The sequence below is a fragment of the Narcine bancroftii genome, chromosome 2 (genome assembly GCF_036971445.1).
Source record: "Narcine bancroftii isolate sNarBan1 chromosome 2, sNarBan1.hap1, whole genome shotgun sequence".
NCBI lineage: Eukaryota > Metazoa > Chordata > Chondrichthyes > Torpediniformes > Narcinidae > Narcine > Narcine bancroftii.
In genome coordinates this window covers 201,069,872-201,088,869 of record NC_091470.1, presented here as the reverse complement: position 1 = coordinate 201,088,869, position 18,998 = coordinate 201,069,872, and the positions used below count along the sequence as shown (strand labels likewise).

At 45.6% G+C, this 18,998-nt stretch overlaps 2 protein-coding genes across 2 annotated transcripts in view; both read left to right on the top strand.

Annotated features, from left to right (window-relative positions):
• Nucleotides 1–18,639, top strand: part of efnb3b (ephrin-B3b) — a 102,200-nt gene extending 83,561 nt beyond the window's left edge. The window contains exons 4-6 of the mRNA XM_069920102.1: nucleotides 14,319–14,420; nucleotides 15,479–15,870; nucleotides 15,949–18,639. Coding sequence (XP_069776203.1) covers nucleotides 14,319–14,420; nucleotides 15,479–15,870; nucleotides 15,949–16,032 — 578 coding nt within the window. The 3' untranslated portion in view covers nucleotides 16,033–18,639. The remainder of the gene's footprint in view (nucleotides 1–14,318; nucleotides 14,421–15,478; nucleotides 15,871–15,948) is intronic.
• LOC138754991 (myeloid-associated differentiation marker homolog) lies at nucleotides 257–1,303 on the top strand. The gene has a single exon (XM_069920103.1). It carries the CDS (start codon nucleotides 388–390, stop codon nucleotides 1,264–1,266), a length of 879 nt encoding a protein of 292 aa, XP_069776204.1. The 5' UTR covers nucleotides 257–387; the 3' UTR covers nucleotides 1,267–1,303.
• Nucleotides 18,640–18,998: the final 359 nt, after the last annotated feature.

Sequence of the window (18,998 nt, the reverse complement as noted above, 5' to 3'; positions counted from 1 at the left end):
CAGGCTGAGACACTCATTCAGCCTCAAGAAGGCACCTTGGACTCAGGCTGTGGGCAGGGAGCTGACAGAACCACACCCTGGCTGGGGAGGCATACCATAACAGGAGCCTTGTGTGTGTGTGTGAAGGGGCGGGAGAGGGAGGGGAGAGACAGAGAGATAGAGAGGGAGGCAGAGGGAGAGGGAGAGGCGGAGAGATAAAGAGAGTGACGGGGAGAGAGAGTTAGTGTAAGGAGGAGGTAGAGCGGAAATTGAGGGGTGATAGTGGTGGAGATAAAGAGGGATAACGGGTGGAGAGAGAGAGACGTGAAGATCCAACTAGGGAGGAGAGCAACAAGGGAGTGTCCCAGCACCGCTTGGAATTAAACGGGCAACACCAGATTCAGGACAATGGCCTTGTTGAACCTGCAGGCCCTGACCTCACGGCTGGGCCTCTGCCGGCTGGCAGCAGTCCTCTTCACCTGCCTGGCCTTCAGTCTGGTCATCCATGCCGGGGCCTGGTCGGGTAGGCTGGGCAGCTGGTGCATCTTCGCTTGGATTTTCTCATTCACCGGCACAACGCTAGTGCTGTTGCTGGAGCTCACGGGCCTGGTGGGCAAGGCCCCCGTGTCCTGGCGCAACGCCCCCATCGCCCTGGCGGCCCTGTGCAGCCTGCTCTGCCTCTCGGCCTCCATCATCTATCCCATATACTTCGTGGATGTGGCAGGTCGTTCTGAGAAGGGCTACACCATCTCTGCCACCATCTTTTCCTGCCTGGCCACTCTGGCCAACGCCGCTGAGGTTTCCTACAGCCGGGCAAGGCCTGGGGAGACCAGCGGCTACATGGCTACTGTGCCGGGCCTCCTCAAGGTGGTCGAGGCCTTCATGGCCTGTGTGATCTTCGTCTTCGTCCCCGGCGCTGGCTACACCCGCTACCCGGCCTTGCAATGGTGCCTGGCAGTCTACAGCATCTGCTTCATCCTGGCAGTCATTGTCATCCTCCTGTGTGTGACGGAGCGTACGGCCTGGCTCCCCTCACCCCTCGAGCGCTCGCTGGGTGCCTACGCCCTGCTCTGTGGCCTGCTCTACGTCAGCGCCACTGTGGTGTGGCCCATCTACTGCTTCGACAAGCGCTATGGAAGTCCGCAGAGGCCTTCCCACTGCCCGGGCTATGGCACCTGCTCCTGGGACCTGCAGGTGGCTGTGGCCTGCCTCACCGCCTTCAACCTGCTCGTCTATGTGGCCGACCTCGTCCACTCCGGAAGGCTGGTGTTCATCCGAACCGCCTGAAGGCCTGATAGGAGGGTCCGCAGGGTGGGGGGACCGATGGGAGGGGGGTCAATGGGGTGGGTGGGACGAGATGGCATGAGGAGGACAGACCTTGAGTGTGTGATGAAATGGGGAGAGATGGGGGGTTCACTCTGTGTCCCACCCCAGGAGTGTGTGATGGGATGAGGGGGAGAGGGAGGTTCACTCTGTGTCCCACACTGGGAATGTGTGATGGGACCAGGGAGAGGGAGCTTCACTCTGTGTCCCACCATGGGAGTGTGTGACGGGATGGGGGAGAGGGGGCTTCACCCTGTGACCCACCCCGGGATTGTGTGAGGAAACTTTTCCTATCTCTTTTTGGCCTGTAAATGTTGATAGTTTTTTTTACATCTGTATCACATGTCGTATCTCAAATATACTGCTTTTTCACAAAAAAAAGGCACCTTGAATGTTTTAAGTGGAACCATGGTGGTATCGCTGTGAGGTCCCAGATATGGTCTTGTCCTGGCCTGGTCCTGTTCCATGCGCAAGGTTTCAGATTTCAGATTTATTGTTAGAGTACATGCATCACATTACATATAACCCTGAGATTATTTTTCCTGCCGGTGAGGCAGAATTACCACCTATTGGTTGTGCAAAGAAAAACTGTACTCAACGTACACATGTGAACAAATAAATAAATGTAAACAAACTGACTGTGCAATATAGAGAGGAAAAATAATCAATAAAGTGCACAAGTAAGAGTTCTTAAATGGGTCCCTGATTGAGTTTGCCGTTGAGGAGTCTGAGGGTGGAGGGGGAGAGCAGCTGTTCCTGAACCTAGTGGGGCAAGTCTTGTGGCACCAATACCTTCCTCCTGATGGCAGCAGTGAGAACAACATGTGCTGGGTGGTGTAGGATCCTTGACGATCGCTGCTGCTCTCCGACGGCAGCGTTCCCCATAGATATTCTCGATGGTGGGGAGGGTTTTGCCTGTGATGTCCTGGGGTGTGGAGGGCTTTATGCTCAGGGGTATTAGTGTCCCCACACCAGACCGTGATGCAGCCGGTTAGCACACTTTTCACCAAACATCTGTGGAAATTTGCCAGGGTTTCGTTGACGAACTGAACCTCTGCAAACTCCTGAGGAAGTAAAGGTGCTGATGTGCTTTCTTCACAATGCCATTGGTGTGTTGGGTCCAGGAAAAATCCTCCAAGATAGTGACTCCCCAGGACTTAAATTTGCTCACCCTCTCCACCTCTGATCCCCCAATGATCACTGGATCGTCCACCTCTGGTTTTCCCTTCCTGAGGTCAATAATCAACTCCTTGGTTTTGGTGACATTGAGTGCAAGGTTGTTGCTGGTACACTATTCACCCAAATTTTCAATCTCCCTCCTGTACACCAAATCATTGGCCCTTTTAATACAACCCATTACCGTGGAATCGTCAGTGAATTTTTAGGTGGCGACAGTCATGGGAAGCCTAGGGTGGATTTACTGGAATGATAAGAAGGATTTCAGTTCCGTTAGGGAGTCTGATGAACCGAGGCTGTTCTCACAGAAGGTTAAGGGGAGATGTAACACATGTCATGTATTTCCATGACATGGGGTCTGTCCATGGGAATTTACAAGGGTGCACTTGTTCTGAATGATTCGAGCTCATGGATTTGCGGGGAGCTAATAAAAACACAGAAATGCTGGACAAACTCAACCGACCTCGCAGCGTCCTTGGGCGGTACACACATATTACTGACATTTCAGACCTGAGTCTTTCCCTGGGGTATGGGCAAAAAGCAGGCAAGGGGCCTACATTAAAAACCTGGTGAAAGAGAGGAATGGGAAGGGGAAGAATCCAGACCAACAGAGAAAAGGTTATGATGAGAGAAAAGATGAGAATTAATAGGAGATGGGGAGTCGGTTTTTTTGGGTTCTGTGAAGGGAAACAGATGGAAAAGGGAGGAGAGAGAGAAATTGTGAGTTAAGAACAGATGGGGGCTAAATGGAAACTGGAGAAGTCGACGCTCATACAATCCGGTTGGAGGGAGCCCAGATGGAAGATGAGGTGCGGTTCCTCCAATTTGTGAATGGTCTCAGTCTGGCAGTATGTGGACTGAGAATTGAAATGGGTGGCCACAGGGAGATCCGCACTATTGCGGCAGTCAGAGCTGAGGTGCTCGACGAAGTCGGGGGGAGCTCTTGGAGTGGCCTAGGGCAATAACCGCACCGGTTCAGGAACCGTGCACGCTGGGCACCTGTGGCCGAGAGAGGGAATGTTTACTGTGGGCGATAGGACCCTGAGAGGCACGTCACAGTCCAAAAGCACACTGTCACTCGTCACTCAGCTTCTGGGTGACTTGCAATTCTTCTCGGACCACATTCCCCAATCAGTTAAGTTCCTTAATTTCTGAGCTCTGTTTGCCCCAAGTCTTTGCGAGGAATTATCTGGGCAAATATTTGGGTTTCTAATCAGCATTGCAAACTTCCCGAGGACTAAACGTTGGTTTAATCCTTTCTGGGATTGCATTGTGGCCTTTACTCAATAACCCCGAGACTGCCCTAGTGACCCTGATCCGCAGAGAGATGGACAAGTGATTGGTTCAATGGTGGAATATGACGCCACATTGTGATTGGTTGACTGAGGTACAGGGCGGCCAACCTGATTGGTTGCTGCTGGAGCCTTTCAGATATTCATCAGGCTCCCTTTTAAAGGCTTCATTTTTAATATTTTTTATACAGGGATTTTAATTTTAGGCATACAGCATGGGTAACAAGGCCCTCACGAGTCAATTACACCCAATTAACTTACAACCCCTGGTACGTTTTGGAGGGTGGGAGGAAACTGGAGCCCCTGGAGGAAACCCATGTAGACACGGGGAGAATGTACAAACTCCTTACAGACAGTACTGGATTTGCGCCGTGCTAACCTTGCCACCCAGGTTGAATATCTCTCCATTGCTCTCCTGATCAGCAAGATTTTTCCTTGCATCATTTTCAGTTCTTCACCAATCATCATTCTACAGAAACTCTGTCCATGTGCATCAGAATCTAAATTTATTGCAATGAGCATGTCGCAAAATCCGATGTTTTACTGCAGCAATCATGGCGCAAACGTTAATATAAAACCACCTTACAAAAATAAATAAAAAACAGAGCAAGGAAAAGACGAGATTGAATTAGTGTCTGTGGTTCACTCAGAAATCTGATGGCGGAGGGGAAGAAGCTGCCCTTGTGCCGACGGGGGCTCGTTTTCAGGCCCCTGCACCTCCTTCCTCCTTCCTGATGGCAGGAGTGAGAAGAGGCCATGGCCAGGGTGGTGGGGGGTCCTTGAGGGTAGAGGCGCAGACCTGTAATTTAACTCCAAACTTATTTTTGCAATAATTGAATGGGGGTACAAAAGTTGTATGGCACATCTGAACTCGTGCGTGAAAGAGTTGGCCGCCCCTGCTTTAAACGGACTGTTAAAGGAGCTGAAATTCTGCAACCATGGAGGTCTGTGCCCAATGTGGTTGTCCCTGTGTTGAGACATGGTAACTACCCTGATGGGTTACAGATGCCAAGGAGCAGTGGACAGGCACCAGAAACGGAACACCCCCACCAGTGAGAAGGAGAAGCCACCCTGAAGGACGGCGACCACGGCAGCGGACCATCGAGGGACTCAGCGGCTGAAGAACCCCCGCCTCACAGTCCCCGTTGGAGACTGGCCTGTGGGAACCAGGGGTTGCACCCGAGATTCGAGAGGGCGCTAAGGGCAGAGAGGGCTCCTGGAGGGGCCCCGGCCGCTGAAGGCTGCCTGATCATGTTGGGGTTTGGATCTGGAGCTCGGGCGGCCGATGGATCGAACCGGAGTCTGTGCCTCTGCAGAGGTTGCGGGAGGCTGGAGGCGAATCGATGGACACTCGGATGTCTGCGAATGGAGTCTCCTTTGCTTCTCTTTCTGTTGTTGATGTGGCAATGTTCTCTCTGTTTGCCTAAGGGCAGGGAAAAGTAGAAGTATGTCATGTATATTATATTTTTAATGTTTTATTGCGTGACATTTTGAACCTGTTGAGTGGGGTCTCACTTTCCAGCCCCACAAATCATGCATCCGTTGGTGCATGGCACAGAAAATGCCAATAAAAGCACCGTGGGAGCCACCCCTTCACTTGCCTGTTCTCGGAATTTAAGGTCAAGGTCAAATTTATTGCCATCTGATTGCACAAGTGCAACCCAACGAAATAGCGTTCTCCGGTCCTCGGTGCAAAACACGCAGCACACAACCAGACATCACACAAGCAATGCATGTGCAGGACAAATTATAAATGTATAAAAATAAATAAGTAAATATTGTTTAAGAAATATGGGAGTCTCGGAGGGTCAGTGTGTGCAGGTCCTTTGGTCGTTCACCATTCTCACTGCCCGTGGGAAGAAGCCTGGTGGTGCTGGCTCTGATCCTCCTGGATCTCTTCCCTGATGGGAGCAGCTGAAAGTGGGATCCTCAACGATTTTGTGTCCCCTCTTCAGAGAATGATCCTGATAGATCATGTTCATTTCAGGGGTGGAGGGGGGGTGAAGATACCAGTGATCCTCTGCTGCTCTTATGGTCCCGTACATTGACTTCCAATCCATTTCTCTGCAGCAACCGTACCCACACTGTGATGCAGCCAGCCAGGACACTCTTGACAGACCTCCTGCAGATGTTTGACATGATGGCAGCCGGTAGCCTTGCCCACTTCAGTCTTCCTAAAAAGGGCAGTCGCTGTTGTGCCTTCCCGATAAGTGAGAAGATGTGAGTGTCCATGATAGGTCACTAGTGAACTTGGTGGTCTCCACTCTCTCCTCTCAGAGTTGTTGGATGTGTAGTGGAGGGTGGCCGTGAGTGTAGTGATCTCCAGTGGAGAGGCCCAATTCCGAGATCATAGCCTGACCTCAGTCCAGTGCTGAGAGAGTGGGAGGGGCAGAACTTTCTGACTGCCAGCACTGTTCACCAACTGAGGAAGGCTCCAAGCTTTTATACCACATGCCATGGATCAATCAAAGTATTCACAAAATGGCCTTTAAGACCAGTGATCCAGATTGCTAAAGGAAGTCCAGGTTCGACCTACGGAAGGCCGTCTCAGTAGCAATGAAGCAATTCCAAGGGAAGCCAGAGACTTAGTCAGAAACTCGCCAGCTATGGAAGGGATTGCAGACTATTACATCCTATAAGGTGAGCCAAACACCATAAATGGGTGTGATGCTTCGCTACACGATGAGCTTGCCTAACGGAACCAATGAGAATCCCTGCAGAAGCTGACGTCTCTGATGTCTCATCAGAAGAGCACAGTCAGTACGAATTGGAAACATCACCTCCTCACTGACGATCAACATGAGTGTGCTTAGCCCACTCTACACCCATAAATGTGTGGCCAAGCACAATTCAAAATGTCACCGACAAATTTGCCGATGACAACCATGGTCAGCGGCAGACGCACAGGTGGCAATGAGGAAGCGTACATAGGAGGGAGATAGATCAGCTGGTTGAGTGGTGTCACAACAACCTCCCACTCAATGTCAGCAAAACCAAGGAGCTGATAGTGGACTTCAGGAGAACACGAACCGGTCCTCATCGAGGGCTCAGCAGTGGAAAGAGTTGAGAACAAATACCTGGGTGTCAACATTTTTGTTTTTCCTGGGGCCTCCATGGCGAAGCAATCACGAAAAAGGCTCACCAGTGGCTATATTTGTGAGGAGGTTAAGGAGATCTGGTACATCACCGAAGACTTGCAAATTTCTGCAGGTGCACCGTGGAGAGCATTCTGACGGGTTGCATTACTGCCTGGTACGGAGGTGCCAATGCACGGGATTGAAAATGATTCCAGAGAGTTGTGAACTTGGCCAGTACCTTCACGGGCACCAGTCAAAGACGTCTACAAGAGGCGGTGTGTTAAGAAAGCAGCCTCTATTCTCAAGGACCCCCACCACCCAGGCCAGGCCCTCTTCTCACTGCTACCATCGGGAAGGAGGTCCAGGAGCCTGAAGACAAACACCCAGCAGCACAAAAGCAGCTTCTTCCCCTCTGCCATCAGATTCCTGAATGGAACTTTTCTTTTTGCACCAATTTTTTTTTCAATGTATTTGCATCTGTGACGCTGCTACAAAACAACGAATTTTGTGACGTTTATGACAATAAATCCTGATTCTGATTCTAGCCCTTTCTGGCCCTATCTCTGAGAACCACCCTCCTGACTAAAACCCCCTCAAAATCTCTGTCACCCTAAATCTTTTCTGGGGGAGGCGGGATGGGGGGAAATAGCGGTCACTGCAAAATCAGTTGACACTTGCGAGTGGATTCGCAAATCCAAATGGAGAGGGGAGATGTGGTTGTCCGACATGGGATAAAGGACAACTCAGGAGGTGAAGGGGAGATTGGGGATAAATAAGATAGAAATAGGAGAATAAGGAAATTGTTGGATGTTGTAGGAATGTTGTCTTATAAAGAGTTGAAAATAAGAAAACAGAAATGGAAAAGGAGGAAAGGTAATGATGGAAAAACGGAAAGAGAAGATAAACAAAGTATAAAATGGCTACGTTGAACTATATGTCTTTAAATATTAATGGAATACATAACCAAATTAAAAGGAAGAAACTACTAAATTTAAATGAATAAATGTATTCCATTAGAAAAAATAACATATAGGTTAAAAAATAATATTGAAATATTCGAACAAGTATAGGAGCCTTACATTAAATACAATAGCGAAAACCTACCGGGGACAAACATTACCTAAGTTGATGGAAGGCGAAGGAAAGAAAAGAATGGACTCAGTAGAATTTCTGGTGTAATTTTGTTGAATGACAACATTGTCTGACTGGCTTAATGCAACCTAGATTGTATACCTAAAATGGATGAGAGGGGGGGGTGGGGGGGTGGTTTGGGAGGAAAGGGGGGGGGAGAAAAAGTCACTGTATATGTGTGAAAAAGAAATAGTGTATATCATGGCTAATGTGATTTATGGTGTGAAAAATAAAAAAAATTTTAAAAAAAAATCTCTGTCACCCTTTATGACTCCCACAACCCATTCTATTTTCTGAGAAAGCTCCCAGCTTAAACCCCTCCATATCTCTGTGAACCCCCCCTCCTGAAGGGAGAGTGCCCCTCCCTCTCACCCCATACCCTTCCTTTTTTTTAAAATTTTTTATTTTTCACACCATAAACCACATTAACCATGATACATACTTTTTCCTTTTCAAATATATACAGTGCCATTTTCTCCCCCCCCTCCCTCCTCCATCCCACCCTCCCTACCTCCCCCCTCCCGTCCATTTAAAGTACAAAATCTAGGATACATTAAACCAGTCAAACAATGTTGTCATTCAATAAAAATAAACAAGAAATTCCACTGAGTCAATTCTTTTCATTTCCTTCTCCTTTCGTTAATTTAGGTAGTGAATGTCCCCGGTAGGTTTTCGCTATTATGTTTCATGTAAGGCTCCCATATTTGTTCAAATATTTCCATATTATTTCTTAAACTATATGTTATTTTTTCTAATGGAATTCATTTATTCATTTCTATATACCATTGTTGTATTTTCAAATTATCTTCCGATTTCCAGGTTGACATAATACATTTTTTTGCTACGACTAGAGCTATCTTAACAAATCTTTTTTGTGCATCATCCAAATCAATTCCAAATTCTTTGTTTTTTATGTTACTTAGGAGGAAGATCTCTGGATTCTTTGGTATATTGTTTTCTGTAATTTAATTTAATATTTGGTTTAGATCTTCCCAAAATTTTTCTACTTTCTCACATGTCCAGATTGCATGAATTGTTGTTCCCATTTCTTTTTTACATCGAAAACATCTATCAGATACTGTTGGGTCCCATTTATTTAACTTTTGAGGTGTAATGTATAGCCTGTGTATCCAGTTATATTGTATCATACGTAACCTCGTATTTATTGTATTTCTCATCGATCCAGAACATAACTTCTCCCATGTTTCCTTTTTTATCTTTATATTTAAATCTTGTTCCCATTTTTGTTTAGTTTTACCATTTGTTTCCTCATTCTCCTTTTCTTGCAGTTTAATATACATATTTGTTATAAATCTTTTTATTACCATTGTATTTGTAATCACATATTCAAAGTTACTTCCCTCTGGTAAACTCAAACTGCTTCCTAATTTGTCCTTCATGTAGGATCTCAATTGATAATATGCCAGCACTGTATCTTGTGTTATATTGTATTTATCTTTCATTTGTTCAAAGGATAATAATCTATTTCCTGAAAAACAATTTTCTATTCTTTTGATCCTTTTTTTCTCCCATTCTCTAAAGGAAAGGTTATCTATTGTAAAAGGGAGTAACTTATTTTGCGTCAATATTAGTTTTGGTAATTGATAATTTGTTTTATTTCTTTCTACATGAATCTTCTTCCAAATATTGAGTAGATGATGTAATACTGGAGAACTTCTATGTTGTACCAATCTTTCATCCCATTTATATAATATGTGTTCAGGTATCTTTTCCCCTATTTTATCTAATTCTAATCTAGTCCAATCTGGCTTTTCCCTTGTTTGATAAAAATCTGATAGGTATCTTAATTGTGCGGCTCTATAATAATTTTTAAAGTTTGGCAGTTGTAAGCCTCCTTGTTTATACCATTCTGTTAATTTATCTAGTGCTATCCTCGGTTTCCCCCCTTTCCATAAAAATTTCCTTCTTATTTTCTTTAACTCCTTGAAGAATTTCTCTGTCAGGTGTATTGGCAATGCCTGAAATAGGTATAATATCCTTGGAAAAATGTTCATTTTAATACAGTTTATCCTTCCTATTAGTGTTAGTGGTAAATCTTTCCAATGCTCTAAATCGTCCTGTAATTTTTTCATTAGTGGATAATAATTGAGTTTATATAGTTGGCCGAGATTTTTATTTATTTGTATACCTAGGTATCTTATTGCTTGCATTTGCCATCTGAATGGTGATTCCTTCTTAAATTTTGAGAAATCTGCATTATTCATAGGCATTACTTCACTTTTATTTACGTTAATCTTGTAACCCGATACTTCTCCATATTCCTTCAATTTCTTATATAATTCTTTTATTGATAGTTCTGGTTCTGTTAAGTATACTATAACATCATCCGCAAATAAACTGATTTTATATTCCTTGTCTTTTATTTTTATCCCTTTTATATTATTTTCTGTTCTTATCAATTCTGCTAGTGGTTCTATAGCTAACGCGAACAATAAAGGTAATAGTGGGCATCCCTGCCGTGTTGACCTGCTTAAGTTAATTTGCTTTGATATATATCCATTTACTGTCACTTTCGGCAATGGTCACTTATATAATGCTTTAATCCAATTAATATACTTCTCTGGTAAACTGAATTTTTGCAATACTTTGAATAAATAATTCCATTCTACTCTGTCAAAGGCCTTCTCTGCGTCTAAAGCAACTGCTACTGTTGGCGCTTTACTCCCTTCTACTGCATGAATTAAGTTAATAAATTTACAAATATTGTCCGTTGTGCGTTTTTTTTAAATAAATCCAGTTTGGTCTAGATTTACCATTTTCGGTACATATTCTGCTAATCTATTTGCTAATAGTTTAGCTATTATCTTATAATCTGTGTTAAGTAAAGATATTGGTCTATATGATGCTGGTGCGAGTGGATCTTTCCCTTGCTTTAGTATTACTGTAATTATTGCTGTTTTACATGAATCTGGTAAGCTTTGTGTTTTATCAATCTGGTTGATTACTTCCAGGAGGGGAGGAATTAATAAATCTTTAAATGTTTTATAGAATTCTATTGGGAATCCATCCTCTCCTGGTGTTTTATTATTTGGTAATTTTTTTATTATCTCTTGTATTTCTGCTATTCCAAATAGTTCTGTTAATTTATTTTGTTCCTCTATTTGTAGTTTTGGCAGTTCAATTTTAGTTAGAAATTCATCTATTTTCCCTTCTTTCCCTTTGTTTTCAGTTTGGTATAATTGTTCATAGAATTCTCTAAAGTTTTCCTTGATCTCCTTTGGATTATATGTGATTTGTTTGTCTTTTTTCCTTGATGCCAATACCATTTTCTTAGCTTGTTCTGTCTTAAGCGTTTTTTCCCCTAGTTCACAATATTTCTGTTTTGTCTTCATTATATTTTTCTCCACCTTATATGTTTGAGGTGTTTCATATTTTATTTTTTTATCTGCTTTTAGTTGTATTTTCCTTCATTGCTAATTCTTTTTCTATATTTACTATTTCCCTTTCCAACTGCTCTGTTTCCTGATTATAGTCCTTCTTCATCTTGGTTACATAACTTATTATTTGCCCTCTAATGAACGCTTTCATTGCATTGCATAGTATAAACTTATCTTTCACTGATTCCGTATTTATTTCAAAATACATTTTAATTTGTCTTTCAATGAATTCTCTAAAATCCTGCCTTTTGAGTAACATGGAGTTTAATCTCCATCTATACATTCTTGGAGGGATGTCCTCTAACTTTATTGTCAATATTAAGGGTGAATGGTCCGATAATATTCTAGCTTTATATTCTATTTTTCTTACTCTATCTTGCATACGAGCTGATAACAAAAATAGGTCTATTCTTGAGTATGTTTTATGTCTAGCCGAGTAATATGAATATTCCTTTTCCTTTGGGTGTTGTTTCCTCCATATATCCAAAAGTTGCGTTTCTTCCATCGATTTAATTATAAATTTGGTTACTTTGTTCTTTCTGTTAATTTTTTTCCCAGTTTTGTCCATATTTGAATCCAAATTCAGGTTGAAATCCCCTCCTATTAATATGTTCCCTTGCGTATCTGCTATCTTCAAAAAAATATCTTGCATAAACTTTTGATCTTCTTCGTTAGCTGAATATACATTGAGTAGATTCCAAAACTCCGAATATATCTGACATTTTATCATTACATATCTCCCTGCTGGATCTATTATTTCCACTTCTATTTTAATTGGCACATTTTTACTAATTAATATAGCTATTCCTCTTACTTTTGAATTATACGACGCTGCTGTTACGTGTCCTACCCAATCTCTCTTTAATTTCTTGTGCTCCAATTCAGTTAAATGTGTTTCTTGCACAAATGCTATCTCAATTTTTTCTTTTTTCAGTAAATTTAGCAGTTTCTTCCTTTTAATTTGGTTATGTATTCCGTTAATATTTAAAGTCATATAGTTCAGCGTAGCCATTTTATACTTTGTTTATCTTCCCTTTCCGTTTTACCATCATTACCTTTCCTTCTTATCCATCTCTGCTTTCTTGTTTTGAACACTTTATAAGACAACATTTCTAAAACATCAAACATTTTCCCTATTCTCCTATTTAAAACTTCTTTAACCCCAATCTCCCCTCCCCCTCCTGAGTTGTCCTTTATCCCTTGTCAGACAACCACATCTCCCCTCTCCATTTGGATTTGCGAATTCACTTGCAAACGTCAGCTGATTTTGCAGTGACCGTAACTCCTCCCCACCCAGCCCCCCCCAGAAAAGATTTCAATTTTCATATGTAACAAAGGTCACTCTTTTAATTCCCTCCTTATTCCCTCTATTCCATTTCCCTCCCTTATTAATTCTTGTCTATACTCTATATATTTTCCTCTAAATACGGATACATTCATGTATGCACACTATATATATATACACACATATACCCCTTTACACACATACATATAGATCGTGGTCCTTTTTACTCTTATTACATGTCTTCATCTCTCTGCTTGTTTTGTAGTTGTTCTGCAAATTTCCTTGCTTCCTCTGGATCCGAGAATAGTCTGTTTGTTGCCCTGGAATAATTATTTTAAGTACCGCTGGGTACCTTAACATAAATTTATATCCTTTTTTCCATAAGATCGTTTTCGCTGTATTGAACTCCTTCCTCTTCTTCAGGAGTTCAAAACTTATGTCTGGATAGAAAAAAATTTTTTGACCTTTATATTCCAGTGGCTTTTTGTCCTCTCTTACTTTCTTCATTGCTTTCTCCAATATATTTTCTCTTGTATATCTTAAGAATTTTACTAAAATAGATCTTGGTTTTTGTTGTGGTTGTGGTTTAAAGGGCAATGCTCTATGTGCCCTCTCTATTTCCATTTCTTCCTGTAATTCTGGTCTTCCCAGGACCCTGGGGATCCAATCTTTTATAAATCTCTCATATTCTTGCCTTCTTCATCTTCCTTAAGGCCCACTATCTTTATATTATTTCTTCTATTATAGTTTTCTATCATATCTATCTTCTGAGCTAACAGCTCCTGTGCTTCTTTAGCTTTTTTATTAGATTCTTCTAATTTCTCTTTTAAGTCTTTTACTTCCATATCTACAAATGTTTCTCGTTTTTCCATATTTTCCACTCTTTTTGCCAATTCTGATATGGCCACTTCCATTTTATTAATTCTTTCTTCTGCATTCTTAATTCTTCTTTTTATCTCATCAAATTCTTGTAATTGCCATTCTTTCACTGATTCCATATATTCTTTAAAAAAAGCTACATCCATTGTCTTGCTTTTCTCTTCTTCTTCCACTTCTTTCTGTTCTTCTTCTTCTTCTTCCTCTGGATTGACCATCTGTTGTTTCCTTGTTTTCTTTTTACCCTCTTCTTTCTTGTTGTCATTATTGTCTGTGTTCTGCACCTGCTGCTGTGCTGCAGGTGTCTCTCTCAGCTGTGGAGATCGACTCCGCAGCTGTTCCCCCCTCCCGTCAGTGTGTTTTTTTTCATGCGCGGTTGCACACGTTTACTCGGCTCTGCGAGCCATGTTTGTAGTCCCGAGCCCGGGACCTACACGGAACTGAGGGAGCGGGCTTCTCTCTCCGCGACGGGCCTCTTCGGACAGGTAAGGCCTTCACCTTCTTCTTCCGACGTCTTTCCTTCTTCTTTTCTTCCCGTTGTTTTTGGTTTTTCTTTCTTCGCTGCCATTTTCTTCACACTTTTACTTTCACTTTGTTTTGGTTTTTAAGTTTGTGCCTTTGCTTTTTCTCTATCTTTTTTTAACTTTTCTGGAGAGGGCTGGAGTTCCCCTACTGGCCACTTCTCCATCACGTGATTCCTGACCCCTATACCCTTCCTTAGGGGACCACACACCTCCCCACTTAGGAATAACTCCAGCTCTAGCCTGTGTTTCTCTTCCAGACCCAAACACTCCACACTCACCTCAGGGACCAGACACGGAGTCTTCCAGCGGAAGACCACGGCAGGACAATGGCATGACTGTCGACAAGGGCAACTCGTCAGGTACAGGACCCTAGCTCTCTGTCAACCCCCTCTCCCCCCTCCATGTGGGGATAGGTGGGTCACTGTATAGTACTGGTAAGGATGGCTCTGGTGCTGTCTAACTCTGGGGTACAGTACTGATGGGGATGGGTTAGTCACTGTATAACATTGGGGAGCAGTACTGATGGGGACAGGTCTGTTGCTGTATAACACTGGGGTACAGTATTGATGGGGATGGATCTGTCGCTGTATTACACTGGGGTACAGTACTGGTGGGGACGGGTCTGTCACTGAATAACATTGGAGTACAGTACTGGTGGGGATGGGTTAGTCATGGTATAACATTGGGGTACAGTACTGGTGGGGACGGGTCTGTCGCTGTATTACACTGAGGTACAGTACTGGTGGGGATAGGTCTGTCACTGTCACTGTGTTTGTAACCCCACCCCCCAGTGGAGGTGTCTCCCAGGTGGAGGAGGTCCCAGAGGTAGAGGGGTCCCATCCCGCAGGTGGAGGTGACTCCAAGTGGAGGTTCCTCTGGAGGATGAGGTCCCCTGATGGAGGTGTCTCCCCAGTACAGGGGTCCTCCAGATGGAGGTGTCTCCACGGTGGAGGTATCCTGCAGGTTGAGGTGGCCCTACGATGGAGGTGTCCCCAGGTGGAAGAGATCTTTGAGGTGGAGGTGGCTCTCCGTTGCAGGGTCCCTAAGATGGAGATGTCCATCAGGTGCAGTTGTCTCCCCAGTGGAGGGGATTTGCAGAGGGTGAGTTGCTAGGCCACATTGACCCCTCTATCTTCTCCAACCTCTCATTCACCCCTCCCAGTGTTCCCCTGTGCCCCTTGTCGACCCCTTTTTGTTCCCCTGCACCCCTGTTCACCCCTCTGTTTCCCCTCCCCACTCACCCGTCTGTTCCCCTCATTCACCCCTCTATGTTCTCCCAAGTTCACCTCTTTGTGTTCCCCGTTCACCTCTCCATGATCCCCCACCCCCCCATTCACTCTTCTGTGTTCCCCCATTCACCTCTCTTATGTTTTCCCCACACCCCCTGTTCACCCCTCTGTGTTTCCCCCCCACCTAGGTATCCCAGCCAACATCAGTGAGACCACCGAGCCTGAGAGCGGTGCAGCCTTTCCGTCCAACGTGGCACTGATCGCCAGCTCGGCCGGAGCCGCCGCCTCCCTGCTCCTGGTTATGGCCGCCATTGTGGCGCTGGCCTGTTACCGGCGGCGACGGTCTCGGCGGGCAGAGAGCCCGCGGCCTGGCCTGCACCTCAGCACCCTGACCACTCCCAAGCGGGGCAGCGGGGGAGGCAACAACAACGGCTCAGAGCCCAGCGACATCATCATCCCCCTCAGGACTTCAGACAGTGTGTACTGCCCGCATTACGAGAAGGTGAGCGGCGATTACGGCCATCCCGTCTACATCGTGCAGGAGATGCCTCCCCAGAGCCCCGCCAACATCTACTACAAGGTATGAGGGTGGGGCCAAGGGCCGCAAGGGGTCGGGACGGCCAGCCGAGAGGACCATTAAACCAGTGTTTCCTTCCAGAGTTCCCCGGACCTTCCCTCTGCTGCATCCGCGTGGCAGAGTCACGCAGGAGGACAGGACTTAGCCGGAGCACGGGAGCAGTGACTCGATGGAGGGGGCCAGCTACCCCCTCACTTCACCAACCCACCCACCCCATCTCCTCTGTCACGAGCAACAGCTCCTCTCCCACCGCCTCCTCCATGCCCGGGACCCCTCCTCACCATGGAGCCTTGGAGTCAGGAAGAAGTCCCTCCCCCCCCACCAAGTCCACAGTGCCAGCATGGTGAGCGAGGTTGGCAGCGATAGGGGGATGAACCCTCTGTCTCTCAGTGTAAAGGGAGGCAGGAGCAGAGATGCAGTCCTGGGTAGGGTGGGGTATCAGCCCCCTATCCCCACCCACATTCCAAAATCCAGTCAGTCTGATGTGGGAAATGGGTTCATTTTCTGGGTTCAAGAAACCAGTGTTGCAAAGGAACAGGCTGTGGTCCCACCGCTGAACCTGGTCAGGACTGACCTGTGCAACTCTCTCGGCCTCGAGACACTGGGCAGAGGAATTCCGGGACACTCACTCCTTTCCCTTTGAGGTCATCCTCCCACTTCAGCCGCAGGATGGAGGAGCTGATGGACTCAGCAAAGGAGTTGGAGAGAGATTCTGGCCTGGATCAGGGGTGGAGGGGTCAGTCCCAGGACAGGGAGTAGGTGTCAGTCCCTGAGGACAGGGGAAGGTGTCAGTCTCTGGGGACAGGGAGTGAGGGGTCAGTCCCAGGACAGTGAGTGAGGTGTCAGTCCCGAGAACAGGGGGGTGAGGGATCAGTCCTGGGGACAGGGGGCTGTGGGGTCAGTCCCAGGTGATTCAGAAGCAGTTCTGGGTGTGCATCAGGTTGAAGTGTGCACCCAGTGTCACCCCACAACAGACTCTGGTCCCCATTCTGGGTCTCTCTGACCCCTGTGGTCCAGCACAACCCCACTGAAAGAAACAGACGAGCTCAGGCCTTGGTCCCTGGTGATGGCCAACACTCAGCCCCCGACCCCACCTCTATGTGGACCACCCATTTTTACAGGCATGACCAGATGAAGTCCCACCTACTCCCTGTGCTCCTCAACCAACCAGTCCCACCCCATCTCCAAACTTGGTGGAACTGGGCCCAAATCAGGAGGCTTTGGCCAATGTACTGAGATGGGCATTGGGTCTGGAGTTTGGGGGGGGGGGGTGGTTCCCAGCTCCAAGGTGAAAGGCACCATCCTGGCAGAGGGTAGGCCAAGCACACATAAAACCTGGAATGTATTTGGAGGATCTGGAACAGCTGCAAGGAATCCGTATGATGTTTACCTCAGTCACAGCATTGAGTTCTGGTGAAGTCTCTGGTTGTTGGTGCTACGAACAGTGTCACTACATGCCTGGATGTGGGGAAGATTACTCTGACTCATTGCATTCCTGGGAACTACAACACTGGAAATCCAGAGGATATCAGACAGCAAACATTTTTCCTCCAAGGTTCTGGTGCTCCGGGAGAAGAGACGAGTTGTGTAAAGGCAGCCCAAGGCAGCCGGGATTCCACAGTCACTCACAGATACACACTGTGTTACTAACCAACGATGGACCTAGTAAGGTGGGAGATCAGGAGCTGTTTTCTTAAAACACTATGTAATCACAGACAGCAGGGATAACGCACTCCTTCTAAACTGTCCCGTCACAGACACCCAAGTTCAGAGAGTGAAACTCCCTCTAAATTGTCCCATCACGCACTCCTGGGGACAGAGGGTGAAGCTCCCTCCTAAACCATCCCACCATACACTCCCTCTAAACCATCCTATCATGCATCCCCAGGGTCAGAGAATGAGGTTCCCTCCACACCATCCCATCACACACTCCCGGGGTCAGACACAGAGTGAAGCTCCTCCACACCATCCCATCACACACTCCCAGGCTCAGACACAGAGTGAGGTTTTCTCCACATTCCTACCATCTCTCCATTCCTCCTTCAACTCTCTCTCTCTCTCTCTCTCTCTCTCTCTCTCTCTCTCTCTCTATATATATATATATATATACACACACAAACACATATATACATATCTTTCTCTTTCTATCTCTCCTTTGTCTCTCCATACATATATATCCTCTTTCTCTCTGTCCTCTCTCTTCCTCTCCCTCCCTCTCTCTCTCTCTTTCCTCTCTGCCTCGGTCTCCTCTCTCTCTCCCTTGTTAATCTTCACTTCCCACCTCTTCCCTTCTCCCCTCTGAGGTGCACAGAGTGAGGGACTGCAAGTGAACGAGCACTTCTAGAACTTTTTTATAAATTCTGTGTATTTCTGAAAGTCCGGTTTCTTACATCTTGAGCGAAATGTCCAGCCGAACACTCGTCTCATTTTACAAATAGTGTTTGTAAGTGATGTAAATAATTGCATTTTTTAGCCTTTTTTAATTTTTGTAAAAAAATACCTCTTGTTTCCCTTGACTGAAGAAATGCGCTTAGATTTTAAATTATGCAAAAAGTACTAAAATATAATTAGCACTGGATTCAGCAGAAGAGGAGGTTGTGTTTGATGTAAAGCTAGTTTTCAGGTGGATTTGAAATGTGTTTGTTTATTGAGTGACCGGGTCTGTGTTTCATTGTTAATTTTGATGGTCTTTCGTTCCGTCTGCACTTGACATCAAATCAAACAGCGATGTTATTTTATAATTGATAACCTTCACTGAACTTACTGTCAATAAATGAGTTTTTTTTAACAAATGGTCTCAATTCTTTATTTCTCTGTTGGAGGCCATGTCCTGTCATGTCTGTGCTGGTTCTGTGGTCAAGCTTTTCAACCACCCACCCCCCCCCAATAATCCACAGCCTGACATATCTCCTCCATCCCCCACCCACCCCAGGAATTCCCCAATTCCCTTTACACGTTCCTGTTAAATCCGCTCCCACCGCCCCTTGAGGCGATCACAACACCTCGCTGTAGAGAGACATTTTTCTCCACTTCCCTCTCGGGTTCTTCTGCTGACCGCGCGCCCCCCTCGCTCCTTTGTGTCCTCTGGGCCCCTACCCTCCTGGCTCAGGAACAGTTTCCCTTTCCTCCCT